Below are 14,909 nucleotides of genomic sequence, written 5' to 3'. Positions count from 1 at the left end.
TGCCATCTTTTATCTTTATTTTTTATGTTTTTTTTATTTTTTTGTGAGGTAGCTAGAGAGTCAGATGACATACAAGTCTTATAAATTGGATAGTCAGCTAGAGGTTTAGACTGGATTTGGCATTTTTAATCCACTATTACTATTGTAACACAATCAGATTGATTTTGCTATTATAGCCAATTTCAATAAAAGTTGTTGTAGCTTTCCTGTGGAATTGGTCTACCTACTTGCAGTATCCTGGGATCATGTGATCGCCATTTGCAACCTTCTCAGCTGGCTTCTGACAGACAAATGGGGAAAGCCAGATTTGCTTAATGACCACATGATCCGAATCAAGTGCAGAGATTCGTTTAATAACCATGGCAAAAAGGTCATAAAATCAGGTGTAACTCACTTAACAACTGCCTGCCTTAGAAACAGAAATGTTGGTTCGCATTGTGCAGGCAAGTAAAAATTCCCAGCATGGCAAGTGGTAGCATTACACAGTGCACAAAGTTCTTTAAAAAAATCTAGTTTCTTTTTTTAAATTACAGGTAGTCCTCATCTTACAACCATTTGTTTAGTGACCATTCAAAGTTAGAACAGCACTGATAAAAGTGACCTATTACCGTTTTTCACACTTGCAACCATTCTGGCATCTTCATGGTCATATGATTTAAATTTGGATGCTTAGCAACCAGTATGTATTTATGACGATCGCAGTGTCCCAGGGTCATGTGATCACCTTTTTTCAACCTTCTGCCAAGCAAAGTCAATGGGGAATCCTGATTCACTTACCATCCGTGTATTAACTTAAGTGCAGTGATTCACTTAACTGGCAAGAAGGATCGTAACATGGGCAGAACTTACTTAACAATTGTGTTGCTTGGCAATGGAAATTTTGGGGTCAGTTATGTTCACAAGTTGAGGACTATTTGTACAATCTCTTATGACACCATTTGCAGCTTTTCACAGAACCTCTATTGAGAGAAGTTACTTTAATGTTTATATCTTTGATCAATCAAGTAAGATTGGACACATTGTGTTTTTAAATATTTTAACTGACTCATAGCTGAAAAAAAATCAGCTGATTTTTCATGTGTGTGAAAGTTGTCTGTTTTCTTGACAACAGAGTCTATTTGTACCTTCAGTAAGGAGAACAGGCAGATGCTGTTTACAACTTTTATGACGAATTCTCTTTGCTGTTTGTAGCAGCATTACTTGCAGGTTCCTTCGATGTAACAAAATTATAAGCTTCTAGTAAGAGTTCTGGTTCTATTGATAAATTTTCAGACTTTCCAAGTTTTTTCTTTCACCAGTTCAGTGCATGATTTTCTCAATTGTAGTTATTTTAAAATCTGAGATTACAACACAGGATGATGTGGGCGTTTAAAAAAAAATCAATTTATGTTCAGTTGCAGTTCTATTAAATATTTTAAGGTTAGATATTAAAAAGAGTAAAAGCAAGCTGTCAGGCATATTAAAAAGAAATATTGGAAAAAAACACAACAGCAATATAGTACATGATTGGGATGTCCTCTTCCTAATAATAATTTCAGCCATCCAGTGACCCAGTACCCCAAAACCCACCAGTTTTTTTCATACCTTTCTAAATGTCCAAAAGTGTGGGGGCACATCTTAATGGTAAGTGCCACAAGCAAAAAGACATGGCGTCTTTATGTCCCGTCAGATGGCATTGCTTCAAGAAACGACCCCAGAGTATCTGTATCCTGTTAGAGCTTGTGGGACCCTTCCTATGGGAGGAGGCGGTCCAGAAAACATGATCCTGTGTCAAATAGGGCTTTATAGATGATAACCAGTATCTTCCCTTTAGACTTCTTTCAAAGCTTTCTGTGTCGTCCAAATATTGGATGCTGCTACATGCATACTGTTAAGGTAGGAAGTGCAAACTCAATTTGAAATAATTTAGTTTAATAAGACAAAGCAGCTGTGGGTTCAGAAGCAGACTCCCCTGTGCTGAGCTGGTTCATAATTTTAGGTCCTCCTGGAGTCATAGCTCCTTTGTTGTTAGCTGCGATGTCGTGTTCGACCCATCGCGACCCTATGGACAATGTTCCTCCAGGCCTTCCTGTCCTCATACCTCCTTCTTGAAGACCAAATATTGGTGTGGAGGGGGGATATGCGCAATTATATCTACACAGTTGCAACCATTCCTGATCAGGAGGGAAATGACCACTCAGGTATGGTCATCTTTGATTCAAGTTTATTTTCTCATACTTCAGGAATTTGTCAGTGTATGTTTGTTACTGGAGACTGTTTCTAGGTGCTTTGATATAATTAACTTGTTTTATGTTTCAGTTGTGTTATTGAATTGGAGAATGTTGGCTGCTCAAAATACTGCGCAATTGGATTAGCATATAAGCTTTGGTAAATGAACAAACAAATCTAAAGCTGTCTGTGTTTTATATAGCTCCTTATCTAAGGAGTTCTTCTCGTGACCTAGGATGTGTGATCTAAGAATGAAATATTTTGGAGTAAAATCTTTCAAGAAAGTTTATCCACTAATTGTTCTCTAAATTAGCTGTCTAAAACAATACTTACTGGTTCAGGTGTTGAATTCTTGATATTCTCTGAGCTTGGTTGTTTTCCTGCTGATATTTCATTACCAGTACATTGATGATGTTGCTTATCCTGCTTATGAAATGTCTGGAGGGGGGGGGGAAACAAGTTCGGGGAACACCAAGAACCTATCAGATCTGTCCTCAGTCGCGCATGTTCTTTACTATTAGAACTAGCTACGATTAGGAAACTAGGGAGCCACAGGCTTACGGGCACCATCACATAGGGTGATGTGATGTGAATTTAGGCCATAACTTCTCTCTCAGGCTATGTTGTCAGTCTCTCAGTCAGCTTCTTCTCTCAGCCCAGCCTACCTCACAGGATGGTTTGCAGAAAGATTAGACAAAGAAATGATTGTGTGTGTTTTCTTGAGATCTTTGAGAAAATTTAACAAAACTGTTAAGATATATATAGTATAAAATCTTCTGAAATTTCCAGATCATTGTTACATGTTGTTCATTTACTAGATGTATGTGTGTTGGAAGAATCTACCACAGTATCGTGCGTAAGACAATAGATCAAGTCCATAGCAATTTGAGATGCTTTTTGGATGTACTTTTTGGAAATGCCTACGAGTTTGGTAAGGCATGCAGTATCCTTAGATCTGATTGCATTATATCCAGTTCTGTGCTGCATCATTGCTTTGCATGACTCAGTTGTGCCACATCTGCTGAATCATCTATTTTAATAGGCAAGTAGTAGGTGTACCATGTTACACTGCCCTGACTGGCTTACAATTCTAGCAAAGGTAAAAGAGTTGGGAGAATAACAAAGCATTGATATAGTGATCCATTTGGGAAATCATTTTGGTACATAAGATTTTTCTCAGCTTTCCAGGAAAGACAGTAACTATGCTGGGCCAGCAACAATAACTGTGTAGGTGTCCTGATGCAGCAATGATTTCTCTTTCAGTGATGCTACAGCCTTTTGATTATGATCCTAATGAGAAAAGTAAACATAAGTTCATGGTCCAATCGATGTTTGCACCGCCTGATACTTCAGACATGGAAGCAGTAGTGAGTATTAGAAGCTTTTTAATAAACATCTTTTCTCTTAAAAGGTTTGTGATTAGCCATTTTCTGAAGCATATTAAACAACATGGGCATCCCATCTTTACAGGCAGGCAAATGATCCAGTTGAATTACACAGACAAATTTCAATAGCCCATTCAGCTGCTAAACCATCTTCACTCTCCTTCCAAATTGAATGCTGATGAAATGGTTGGATTCCCTGATATTGCTTGCATTCTCCCTTCCCATCTATCTAGCGTTAAAGTTAGGAAACGGGTTTTTTTCTATCTGCCGCCCCAGACAGAATGTTTGGTGACTGTCCTCTTATACATTCTCAGAGGCTACCTGACTTTATTCCTATTTTTTCCAATATAGGCAGTCCTCATTAATAATTTTGCCTGGAATTTCTATTGGTAAGTGTCACAGTCATAAAACGTGACATCCCATGACTGCGCCGCTTAGCAGTAGAACTTCCAGCCATTTCCATTTGCTGCTGTTAAAGAAATCACCATGGATCATTAAATGAGGATGTTACATGTTTGTAATTTTCGATCCTCTGCCAGATTCCTTATTGACATTAGTAGGATCCCAGCAAAGAAAGTTACAAATGGCTACTGCGGGGACACTATGACCACAACAATTACAAGTTATCGGTCGCAAGTACCACTTATTTAGCACCATCATAAGTTCAGACAGTCACTGAATGAGTGATTGTTAAATGAGGACCACCTGTGTACAATTTGGCCCTTTTTCCTGGCTCAGAGGGTCAGGCAAATAAGTATCCTTTCTGAGCTTGAAGGAAAAATAAGATAATAAACATATGCCATGACAAATATTCAAACTGTCTATGAAATAAAATATTGCATTCCATCTGGAGAATACAGAGACACATTGGTGATGCTCACTTCTAAACAAAAACATTAAATCTGTAGCTGTGAGGGGAAAAAAATATCTTCCAGATTTATTTACTCAATGCAGTCAAAGAGCCACTCAGTGGGTTATAGTCTCAACAATAGTATAAATAGTTTAATATAAACCCAAACATTGTTTTTTTAAAAATAACTTTGTTACTTCTATTTGTGCTGTAGTGGAAAGAAGCAAAACCAGAAGAACTCATGGATTCTAAACTTAAATGTGTGTTTGAGCTGCCAGCAGAAAACGATAAACCAGTGAGTCCCTTTAATTTGTATGTGATTTTTTTTTTAAAAAAGGCAAGAAAGAGATGGTAACGCAACTAAAAGTTTTTGATTTAGGATTTAACTGCAGTTTCCATGGTCTCAATGTTCATAATTGCTCAAAATAAGAAAACAAAGCAATCACCATTTATTTGTTTTCCTCCATTGGATTTTGATTCCTAAAGTATTCATGATTAATTCTCACGGTGGTAAAGAGTTTCTAATAGTAAGAATAGAAAAAAGCAAGGCATCTGTTCAAAATACAGTTTCAGTATTTTGACTTTTAAGAAATTTAGCCTGGAACCCTTTAGATATGTTGGAATATAACTACCTTTTGGCAGACTAACTGGGAATTAGAACTTCAACTGAAACAGGAGGTCAGAAAAGACCACATTTAAAAAAAAACGTATCCCTTTATTCTGGTGTTTTCCACCTGCAGTTTGTAAATGCTTTTGGATTAAAGAAGGATGTAGAAACTTTTTTAATATGCAAATTGGGAACAGATCCTATCATTTTCAGCATTATTTTTAAAAAGATTGATGTTCTCCCAGTATAATCTCCCAGTCTAATCTCTCCATTTTGGATGGAATCATAGTGTAGATGCGCTCATAGCTTTCAAAACTGTTAAGGTAGGGCTGTATATATTGTTATAAGGAAAACCACGTTGAATTAATGTTCAGGCTTTTCCCTTATCCTGAATATAAAAGTACAAAATCGTGCAGAAAGGGAAACTCTGATTCTGTGTAGACCTTTTCCTAATTGGATTTAGGAATACGTCTCCAGAAACTCCTAGCCAGCAGTCTTAGAACCACAATTCCAGCATATTTGGAGGATAAACAGTTGAGAAGGCTGGCATAGGGGAAAAAAGAGAAACATTGATTGCTTTCTTTTTTTCTGATCTCTCTAAACATTGAATGACAAAACAATGACTTGCATAAATTTAAACTTAGATAACCTTAATGGCTTACAGCAAATAACAGCAACATTTTATTTTCCGTTATCTGTTTCAGTATGTCAAAATAGTTTCAGTGGGGAGGAATAGTACTATAGGTCACACTAGAGATTTTATGGAGGAGTGGGTGGGTGACTAGACAGCATCAGCTCAGAGCTGCTGGAATTGGTCTGAACAGTGGTCCTCCCTTTGGTGCTTCTCCTGCCCTTGGCTTTGTCTTGGCTTCTGTCAACAGAATTTGATTCCAAAAAACAGCAATCCGCTTGTGAGTGTCTACCCATTCAAAAACAAACTCCCCATAACTCTGAAAGGAATGACTTGTTTCTATAGGCTAATAACTTAAGCCCAACCATGAGTTTGAGGCAGCAATGAGAAATGGCAAAAAGTATTTTAATTTACCAAACATTGTAAGGCAAATGTTTTCGGAACTGCCAGTCCTTTAAAACAAGAGGTCCCCAACTTTTGGGGCACCAGGGATCGGTTATGTGGAAAGAGATTTTTTTCCGTGGACCGGAGGGAGCGTGGTTTTGTGTGCTGCCTGCATCTCACGGATGGGGCTTTGCTTGTTTGTGCGGCCCAGTTACTGGCATGCCGCGGCCTGGTACCAGTCCATGGATCAGGGGTTGGGGACCCCTGCTTTAAAGCATCGCTAGGCAACGGTTACATTCACAGTAACTTCTAAGTATGGTTGGGAAGACTTTGAGTCTTCTCTGATGTTGTTTAACTCCCAACATCCCTACCAGGACACAAAGCTTCATTGGTTTCTGGTACGTTCCTGGCTACTTTTTCAGAATGATATGGCAGAATCCTAGATAGGCTAGGTCAAAGGTATATAAGAAAACATCTCTTCTTGCGGAACTCCTATGTGCATGAATTTATTGGGGGAAACACTTCACACCAGATCGCTGACATTTAGGTAGTTTCCAGGTTGCAAAAACAGCTTTCTAATTAGGCTGTTTCAAAAGGTCCACTCACCTTTCTTGGCTTTCTATCTTGGGCTTTGCTAAGATTTTTTAGAACTTCAGTTGGAACTGTAATACTACATGTTATTATTGTAGCATTATTTTTTTATGGCCTGTTCTTTAGTTATTTTGTTAGGCCACCTCTGCATGCTAAAATTACAATAGGTAGAATAATTATTAATTGACATTAAATAACTTTTTTCCCATTCTCTCAACAGCATGACATAGAAATAAATAAAATTATATCCCCAGTTGCATCAAAGACAGAATCTTCTGTAATGTCAAAATCATTAAGTTCTTCTTCAGATGACAGTGAATTGAAGAAAGTAATGGAAGAATGTAAGAGACTGCAGTTAGAAGTTCAAAGGTTACGAGAGGAGAATAAACAGTTTAAGGTAAATTTATTCATCTGTTGCCTATGTAGTCAAGAGATTTAGAAACACCCAGAGATGAGGGGTTTTTTTTTCCAAATCATAACAGCTGGACTATACTTGGACATAACATGGCATTATTTATTCTTCACAATTCATTCATTGTTTTTAATCACAGTTTGTATAATAATCTGTAATAACTGATTTGTTCAGAGCTCCAAAACACACCTTTTTTAAAATAAACCACCATAAAAAAGGCTGAGCGCCAAAGAATTGAGGCCTTTGAACTGTGGTGCTGGAGAAGACTCCTGCGAGTCCCTTGGACTGCAAGGCGATCAAACCGGTCAGTCCTAGAGGAGATCAACCCTGACTGCTCTTTAGAAGGCCAGATCCTAAAGCTAAAACTCAAATACTTTGGCCACCTAATGAAAAGGAAGGACTCACTGGAGAAGAGTCTAATGCTGGGAAAGGTTGAGGGCAAGAGAAGAAGGGGACGACAGAGAATGAGGTGGCTGGATGGAGTCACTGAAGTAGTAGGTGTGAGCTTAAATGGACTCCAGAAGATGGTAGAGGACAGGAAGGCCTGGAGGAACGTTGTCCATAGGGTCACGATGGGTCGGACACGACTTTGCAGCTAACAACAACAAAGGATAAGTGTGCTGAACCAACCAAATGAGTAGGATTTTGAATTGATCTAACAACAGTTCTGTTGATCAGAAGAAACTGAGTAAATGAAAACAGTGATACTTAAATGTATCCCCTTCACTTTTTATGGCTATGCAGATAAAGGCAACATAATCTTTTAGTTTAAAAATTTGTGACAGTGTTTTAAAAAAATTAGGCATTTAACTATTCCCTATTAAAACTCTGCTGCAGATTTAGCAACTTTCATTGTATCTGGTATGGTTGAAGTTTTTCTTGGAAAAACAAACTTGAGGGACTACCATTTGTCAATTCATACAGGCCATCCCCTAATTCAAGGGTTTGCTGTATTAGGCTTAAATAATAAAGGAGCCCCATGAAGGAACAGGCAGTGCACCAGGAGTGTAGAGCTCCATCCTTCCCAAATGGTTGCACTCTGCAACATAATGAGTAAAGTTCTGTAAAGTTCTCGGAATCCATACCTCTTAAATCCCTGATGACCAACCAAAATGCCACAGTTATGGACGTGGAACAGCCCTGTGGGGGTTTGAGCCCTAAGCCCAACTAGCTCAGCATTCTGGATCACCCAGTGGCCAACGAGATGATTGGGGAAGCTTACAAACCTAGGCCATAGGGCAAGAGATCCTTTTCACTGGAATTTCCTAGCAGCCAGTACTGAGGGTCTGTTGCCAGTAATTCAAAAGGTAGGAAACTGCCATCACATTCAGTAGGTATTAATAGCTAGTCCAGTCTTCTTTTAAAATTATTCACATTGGATGCCAATCTTAGGACTGCTGGTAGCAATTTCCACTCTCGATGTCCTGTGTGTATTTCCTTCCATTGGTCTTAAATCTTTCTGTTTCAAGTTCTACAAGAAAGGGAGAAGATCCTTGCCTTCTCTACGTTTTCACTTCGCTGCATGATTGCATGTGCTGCTCGTGGGTCTCCCCTTACCTTCCCATGTTGAAAGCTAAAGTGTTACCCTTGTGTGACTGCAACTGTAGCCCTTCAATCACTTTGCTAGGCCTTTTATACATCTTTACTACCTGTATAATATTCTTCTTACAAGGAAGCAACTGCAACCCTACACAGTACTCCCAATTAATACTAGCCATATATCTATATAAGGGTGTTACATTGACAGTTTCAATTCCTTTCCTGGCGATTCCAGTCATTTCTCTCTCTCTTTTTTTCCAAATAAGTCACCAGTTTCTTCTGTTTAGAAAAGGAACTTTTGATCTCAGTCTGTTTTGCACATATTTCAGTGCATCAGGAATTCAGTCTCCTTTGGGATGAGTGAGGCAAGTTAGCCAGCCAGCAGAGGGTGGGGAGTGCTTCATTGGACAGGTCCAGGGACCAAAATGAGTCAGGCTACATTTCAGACACCCCCAAATTGCAAAGTTGCTTTCTTACTGCTTTTTTTATAAGTTTTTAAAAATCTGTTTAAAAGACTGAAGCACAAAAGATTTGATATTGGGAGAGCTGCATAGGATGTGGGGCAGGGATTGATTGATATCTTAACCTAAATAAGAATGAACTTCAAAGCGTAGTTATTTTTATTGTGTTTTTTTTAAAAAAAATCTTCAAATTAACTTTGCAACAGGAAGAAGATGGACTGAGGATGAGGAAGGCACCCCAATCAAACCATCCAAGCTATGCTTCCGCCACCGCTGTGAAGGAGGAGGGTCTCAGCACAAGATTACTTGCGCTGGTGGTTTTGTTCTTTATTGTTGGCGTAATTATAGGGAAAATCGCCTTGTAGAGGCAGCATGCAGAGAGTTGTAAATCAAATTGATGGATTTGCCATATCATTGGATTAAATTTATTCGTAACAAATGTTTTAAAAAAAAGTGTATGACATCTCACAGGTCTTGCCTTTTAAAATTTTTACCCCTGCACAAAATAACATTAGCATAACATAATCTACTAGAACGTTTAAACTGTATACAGAATAAGCAGAAGAGAGAAGGAATTATCTTCATTGTGAGACGAGAGGAAGGAATCATGTATTTAACACTATGAAAGTGCACCTTTTTTTTAAGAAAAAAAAAGTACCTTAAGCATTTCTTGGACTTTGAAATCTATTCCTAGAGTTCTCCCCTTTGGAGAAATAAATGCCTGTCCTTTGAAGGAGCTGATCTGTTTTGTTCTTTAGAAGTTGGTTTAAGCTGCCAAGGTGGATGGTTTTCTGTAAAATATGCCTAACCCATCCTGCCTCCTCCATAAATCTAATGGTTCTGCCCAATCGGTCTGGTCTGGTCTCCAAATCTCAGCAGTGTATCTCATTAATCAGGTGTTGATTCCATTATGAGCTATGTAAGCATGGCCATCTTTCTCTAGCTCCTACGTCATCCTGTGCAGTTGTGGCGGAGTAGAACAAAGAAAAGGAAGAGAGGAGGACTTAGGACACATTCATGGGCCAGGAATGGAATCGGGACTTCTGAATTGACAACACTGCTGCACTTGGTTCCTGCCAGCCTGTGTATAGCTTGGGCATCACCAAAAGCTTTGGGATGTTTTAACTATGTCTGGGAGTGGGAATCAGGAGAAATGGAGATGGAGGGGCTCAGTTGCACACTTACATTTCTTTTGAGTAGTAGGGAAGGAAATAAAATGGTTTACTGATGGTTTGAAAATGTAGGGTACCCAATTCCTGGTCGTCTTAAGACAATATGTTGCGCTAAAGTGTTCCAAGCTGAACTGGGGGAGTGGCACTTATTCAGACTGGCTTTGCAGCAAGAGGGAGCATTATATGGGGCTATTGCACTTAGAACCCCACCCTTCCTCTCTTACAGTTAATCTGATCAGTTAAATTCCTTTTGTCCATCTGTTTTCCGATCCAGATGTGAGTGTTAATGGGGACCATATACTTCTGCCTTCTAATCTCTCTTTTTTAATTTTGCATCCTGTTTGTCCCATCCTCCAGAGATCCTTGCCTCTTCAGTATTTGCAGCCATAGCAAATTTTCATGGGCCTTAACCATACACAACATTAGGTGTGCGCAAGCCTTCCATCCCATTAAGCAATTTGGCATTTGTTTTCATTGATCCCTATTTTGAAGCTGTTTCAAATCAGTCTCCATCCTGAACCCAAGAACAATGGGTGATCCTCTGGAGATAACAAGGCTTGTTTTATGCGTGCCCTTCACTAACATAACTTACCTTTTGCTACTTTCTTCTCAGCGGCCCAGATAGAAAGTGAAACCATACACATCCTCTTTGTGCCTGTCAGCTGATTCAGTAGCTGAATTTTTATTTGTGTGGCATATGGGGAGGCAGTGGTGCAACAGTGCTGAAAAAGCCAAGGATCTGGGGACAATTGCCTATCAGTAGACTTTCTGATTCCAGGCCACCTAACTGTTCTGTCTGTAGAAGGACATGTTTGGACACACAGCATTGGTAAGTCTTGTTTGGTGAATTTACCAAGAAACCATGAAAGGCTTAGAAGAAGCAGATGCAATCCCACCACTACGAGGTTGAAAATGCTGGGCAGTTAACTGCATGTCAGATTATATAGAATAAGGATCAATGCCTTGTTCTAAAAGGGGACCAAGCTACCATTGCTGTTGGTTCATGCCGCCAAGTTAAACTCTTATATCCAAATGTGTATGCATATTTAACTTATTTAATGTATTTCATCTCATGTTTTCTTCATTGTCATGGAAATTTGACTACTGCTATAAATGGTTACAAAAAGAAAGAAAAAAGGCACCTGTTCAGAGTTGATGAATGGGACTAATTTTTCCTTTATATTGCTGTAGTGGTGAAGAATTCTTCTGCCTCCCAACACTTAGGGCACCACATAATTCTCAGTTTTGATCATCTAAACATTGGGGAAGACAGCAGTCAAAAAACTGTTTTTGTATATAAAATAAGTCTATGTAGGGGGAAAAAATAGTAGGAATTAGTTCTATGCTGTTAAAAAAAAGACCAATCCTGTTTGACTATGTAGTATCTTTAAAAAAATCAAATAAATCTACCCCAAATTAATACATTTTGGTACTGTCTGATTACTTCCAGTTTATAATTTGCAAAGAAAAAGGCTGTAATTAACCATCTGGTCTTGATTCCAATTTCTTTAGCTTTATTTTGTTGTCTAATATTTATCATGAAATAGTTTGAGGTGTACTTTAATGGGGGACTATGAAATTCAGGGGGCATTCTGGAATTCTCCCAGACAATACAAGAAGCTATTTGGCAAACTCGCTAAATAGCATTCAGTTACTGAATTGGAATTCTGCCACCAAATTGTTAAAATACTTCTGCTGCAGGATCAAAGAAGTCTTAGTCATGTTCTTTTATTTTATTTTTTTAAAGGACAGAGAAAAAAAAGCATAAAGACAAAAGAGAAAAAGGAAGTCACATATAGGAAATCATTTAGCTTATTTTTAAACATGCTGTTAAACCTTAACCATGTAGAATAATATCGATCAGCCTATTGCATAAAGATTTAATCCATAAATCAGAAATCAAACAGCTGTTTGTTAATTCCAAATATTTTGGTTATAATCAAAAATATTTATATATCTTGAAAATATATTGATACCTGTGTTAATCTGCAAATTTACAGTTATTAAGCCAAATTGTATAAATGTCACCTTTTTAATTTCCAACATAATGAAGTTGGCAGTGAATTCTGTAGTGTCCAGTAAATATGAAAAATAATATTCCATTGAGATCAGTTGTACTTAAAGAACATTAAGTATGTTTTACCTTCCATCTCATTTCTGTAGAATGAATTAATGGCTGAAGATCTTAAAAGAATATTCCCTTAGCCATTGATTTGTTTATAGGGACAAATTTGCAACTTTTTCATTGCAAGATTGATGCTTGAAATCTGCAGTCTTGGATCTTCATCTCCTGGGAGTTTAGCATGTGAGCTGCTCAATGGCGGGTCCTTAAAAATTGCAGTGGGAGTCCCTTCTCATTCATTATATTAAATCATGAATGGTTAAGAAGTTCCTGCATTGTGTTTGTAGACTGCCCAACCTGGTTCCTTTAGTAAGTTCACAAGCAAAACTTAAGAGAGTGATAGTCATCTTTCTTATCACTCCCAGCAACTGGTACTTAAGTCAGGCCACTTGTGATTTGAGGAGGGGGGTAGCCTTGTGAGTCGGTTTTGACACCCGGTGTTTGGATGGATAAATTTCCTTCACATGATTTTCAGAAGTTTGCCATTGCCTCCTTCATAATACTGAGATAGCCAGCCCAAGATCACCCAGCTGTCTTTGTGCCTAAGGCAGGACTAGAACTTATGATCTCCCAGGTTCTACCTTAACCACTACACCAAACTGGGTCTGACAAGATTCAGGGGATAGTAAATTGATTCCATGACATCTTCTGAAAATGTATCTAGTCTCCTTTTCAAATTGTCTACATTTGCAGCCATCATCACATGGAATGGCAACTAGATTCATAGTTACACCATATGTTGTAATCATACTTTACTGAAGAAACCCATAATTGACTGGCTTAACACAACACACTCAAGTCAAACCCACATATTCTTGCTTAAGATATCTATTACTTTATCCCATCCCATTAGTAATGAGGTCATGCAGCAAACCAACAAGAAAAATAAATACATTCTAAAGTGTGGTATCCTTAAAAGCACACTGAGCACCATTCAGAGATCTGGAGAATTCTCAGCAATAGCTACCTTGTGTGGGAAATTTGAGGGTTGAAGCACACATCGGCAGATATGGGAAGGTTAGGGAGAATCTTTTAAGGAAAAACCATGTGGATACAGGTAGCCTTTTTGTGATCAGTGTAGCAACAGATATAGTGGCCTTTAATATCAAGTAGAAATAGTAGACCATTCTGAAGGATTTTTCCTATTTTGGACTTGATTTGGACTTTTTAATTTTAACATTCAAAATAAAAATAAACCAGTCCCATCCTGCCCCAGTGCAGAATGCCCATGTGGATTATAATTAATGAATGGCTTTCAGAATTGTATGAGCATGGGCCCCACAATAAATTATGCAAGAATTTAACCAGCATTCACAAAATTTATGGTTTTGGATGGAACAAAGATGCGCGAGTACAGTGTTCTCAACTTTACAAACAAGTGATTCAGGCACCAAATCATTCATGATGTCAAGGAGAACTTGGACAGGGTTACAGAAAAGATACATGCAATTCATGACTCATGCTCTGTTTATGGCTAATGTTGACAAGCAGCCTTGTCAAATGGGCTATAGTGTATAACTATATTGAGAAAGGGAAGCCATACTCATACTTGTGTCTCCAAGAAGTCTACACTACTTTGTCCCTGGATAGACAAGAGTTTTGTATCCACAATCTTAATGTCTCACTTTTTCCCCCAATCACCAATTTACTGGTTGACACTCTTTTCCATTTGTGACAAAACAAGGCCATGCAAATTTTACATGAGAAAGGCTTCATTTGTGAGTTATGTGGCAAGGTAGATGAATGTCCTTCACATTTCCATCACAACTGGTTGTGTTGTTGTAAATACTTGCTTAAGCATTCAAATCTTGAGTAGGCAGATTAATACCAAAATTCCACCACTGAATTCATTTAAAACAGGAATGTGCAATTAAAATATTTGCTTAAGTTATTTTGGTATGTTTTTACAACCACATTTTACTCATAATTTATTTACTGTCAGAACTTGATAGTGATATTTCCAAAACTGAGAATTATTTGCACACTGCACACTTGATCTACCTTTGCACTTCTTCCTTTGAGGTACATAATTACAAAATTCCTGAATTCACCTCTAAGAATAAGGGTTAACTGCAACTGCCTTAGTACTGAAAAGCTGAAAAACCTGCATGGCTTTGAGCCAGACATTCTGTTATCTCTGTTCACAAGGTGGTAGCTGTAGAAATAATAGGTGGAGGGTCCAGTGAATACAGTACAAAGCTAGACAAGGTTCCCTTGCTTAGGCCAAGAAGAGCTGGCTGAACATGCATACCTAGCCTTAGACAGTGTAATGTGCTTAGCACAATCTAGCACAGTGGTACCATGGTGCTCAACTGCTTTGAAACTCAACAAATTTGGTACTCAACGCATTTGGACACAAACGTTTTGTCTCGGTACTCATTGTTAGTTTGGTACTCAGCACACAAGCTAGAACTTGTTGGTGTCAGCTGCCTTGTGACTCACTACAGGTAGTCCTTGTACTACGACCACAATTGAGTCCAAAATTTCTGGTGATAAGTGAGACATTTGATAAGTGAGTTTTGCCCTATTTTACTCCCTTTCTTGGCC

The 14,909-nt window shown here is 38.3% G+C and overlaps 1 protein-coding gene across 4 annotated transcripts in view; it reads left to right on the top strand.

Annotated features, from left to right (window-relative positions):
- The window catches only part of VAPB (VAMP associated protein B and C), a 49,425-nt gene extending 37,747 nt beyond the window's left edge, over positions 1-11,678 (top strand). For 3 of the 4 annotated variants that reach the window (XM_083360364.1, XM_083360365.1, XM_083360366.1), the window contains 4 exons: positions 3,472-3,575; positions 4,658-4,738; positions 6,877-7,053; positions 9,275-11,678. In XM_083360364.1, coding sequence (XP_083216490.1) covers positions 3,472-3,575; positions 4,658-4,738; positions 6,877-7,053; positions 9,275-9,433 — 521 coding nt within the window. In that variant the 3' untranslated portion in view covers positions 9,434-11,678. Of the gene's footprint in view, positions 1-2,673; positions 3,140-3,471; positions 3,576-4,657; positions 4,739-6,876; positions 7,054-9,274 lie in introns of those variants that run through there. The other variant, XM_083360367.1, reaches the window with a different exon arrangement.
- Positions 11,679-14,909: the final 3,231 nt, after the last annotated feature.

This window comes from Vipera ursinii (assembly GCF_947247035.1).
Source record: "Vipera ursinii genome assembly, chromosome: 3".
NCBI lineage: Eukaryota > Metazoa > Chordata > Lepidosauria > Squamata > Viperidae > Vipera > Vipera ursinii.
The sequence above is the reverse complement of the archived record's forward strand: the minus strand, read 5'-3'. Positions and strand labels throughout refer to the sequence as shown.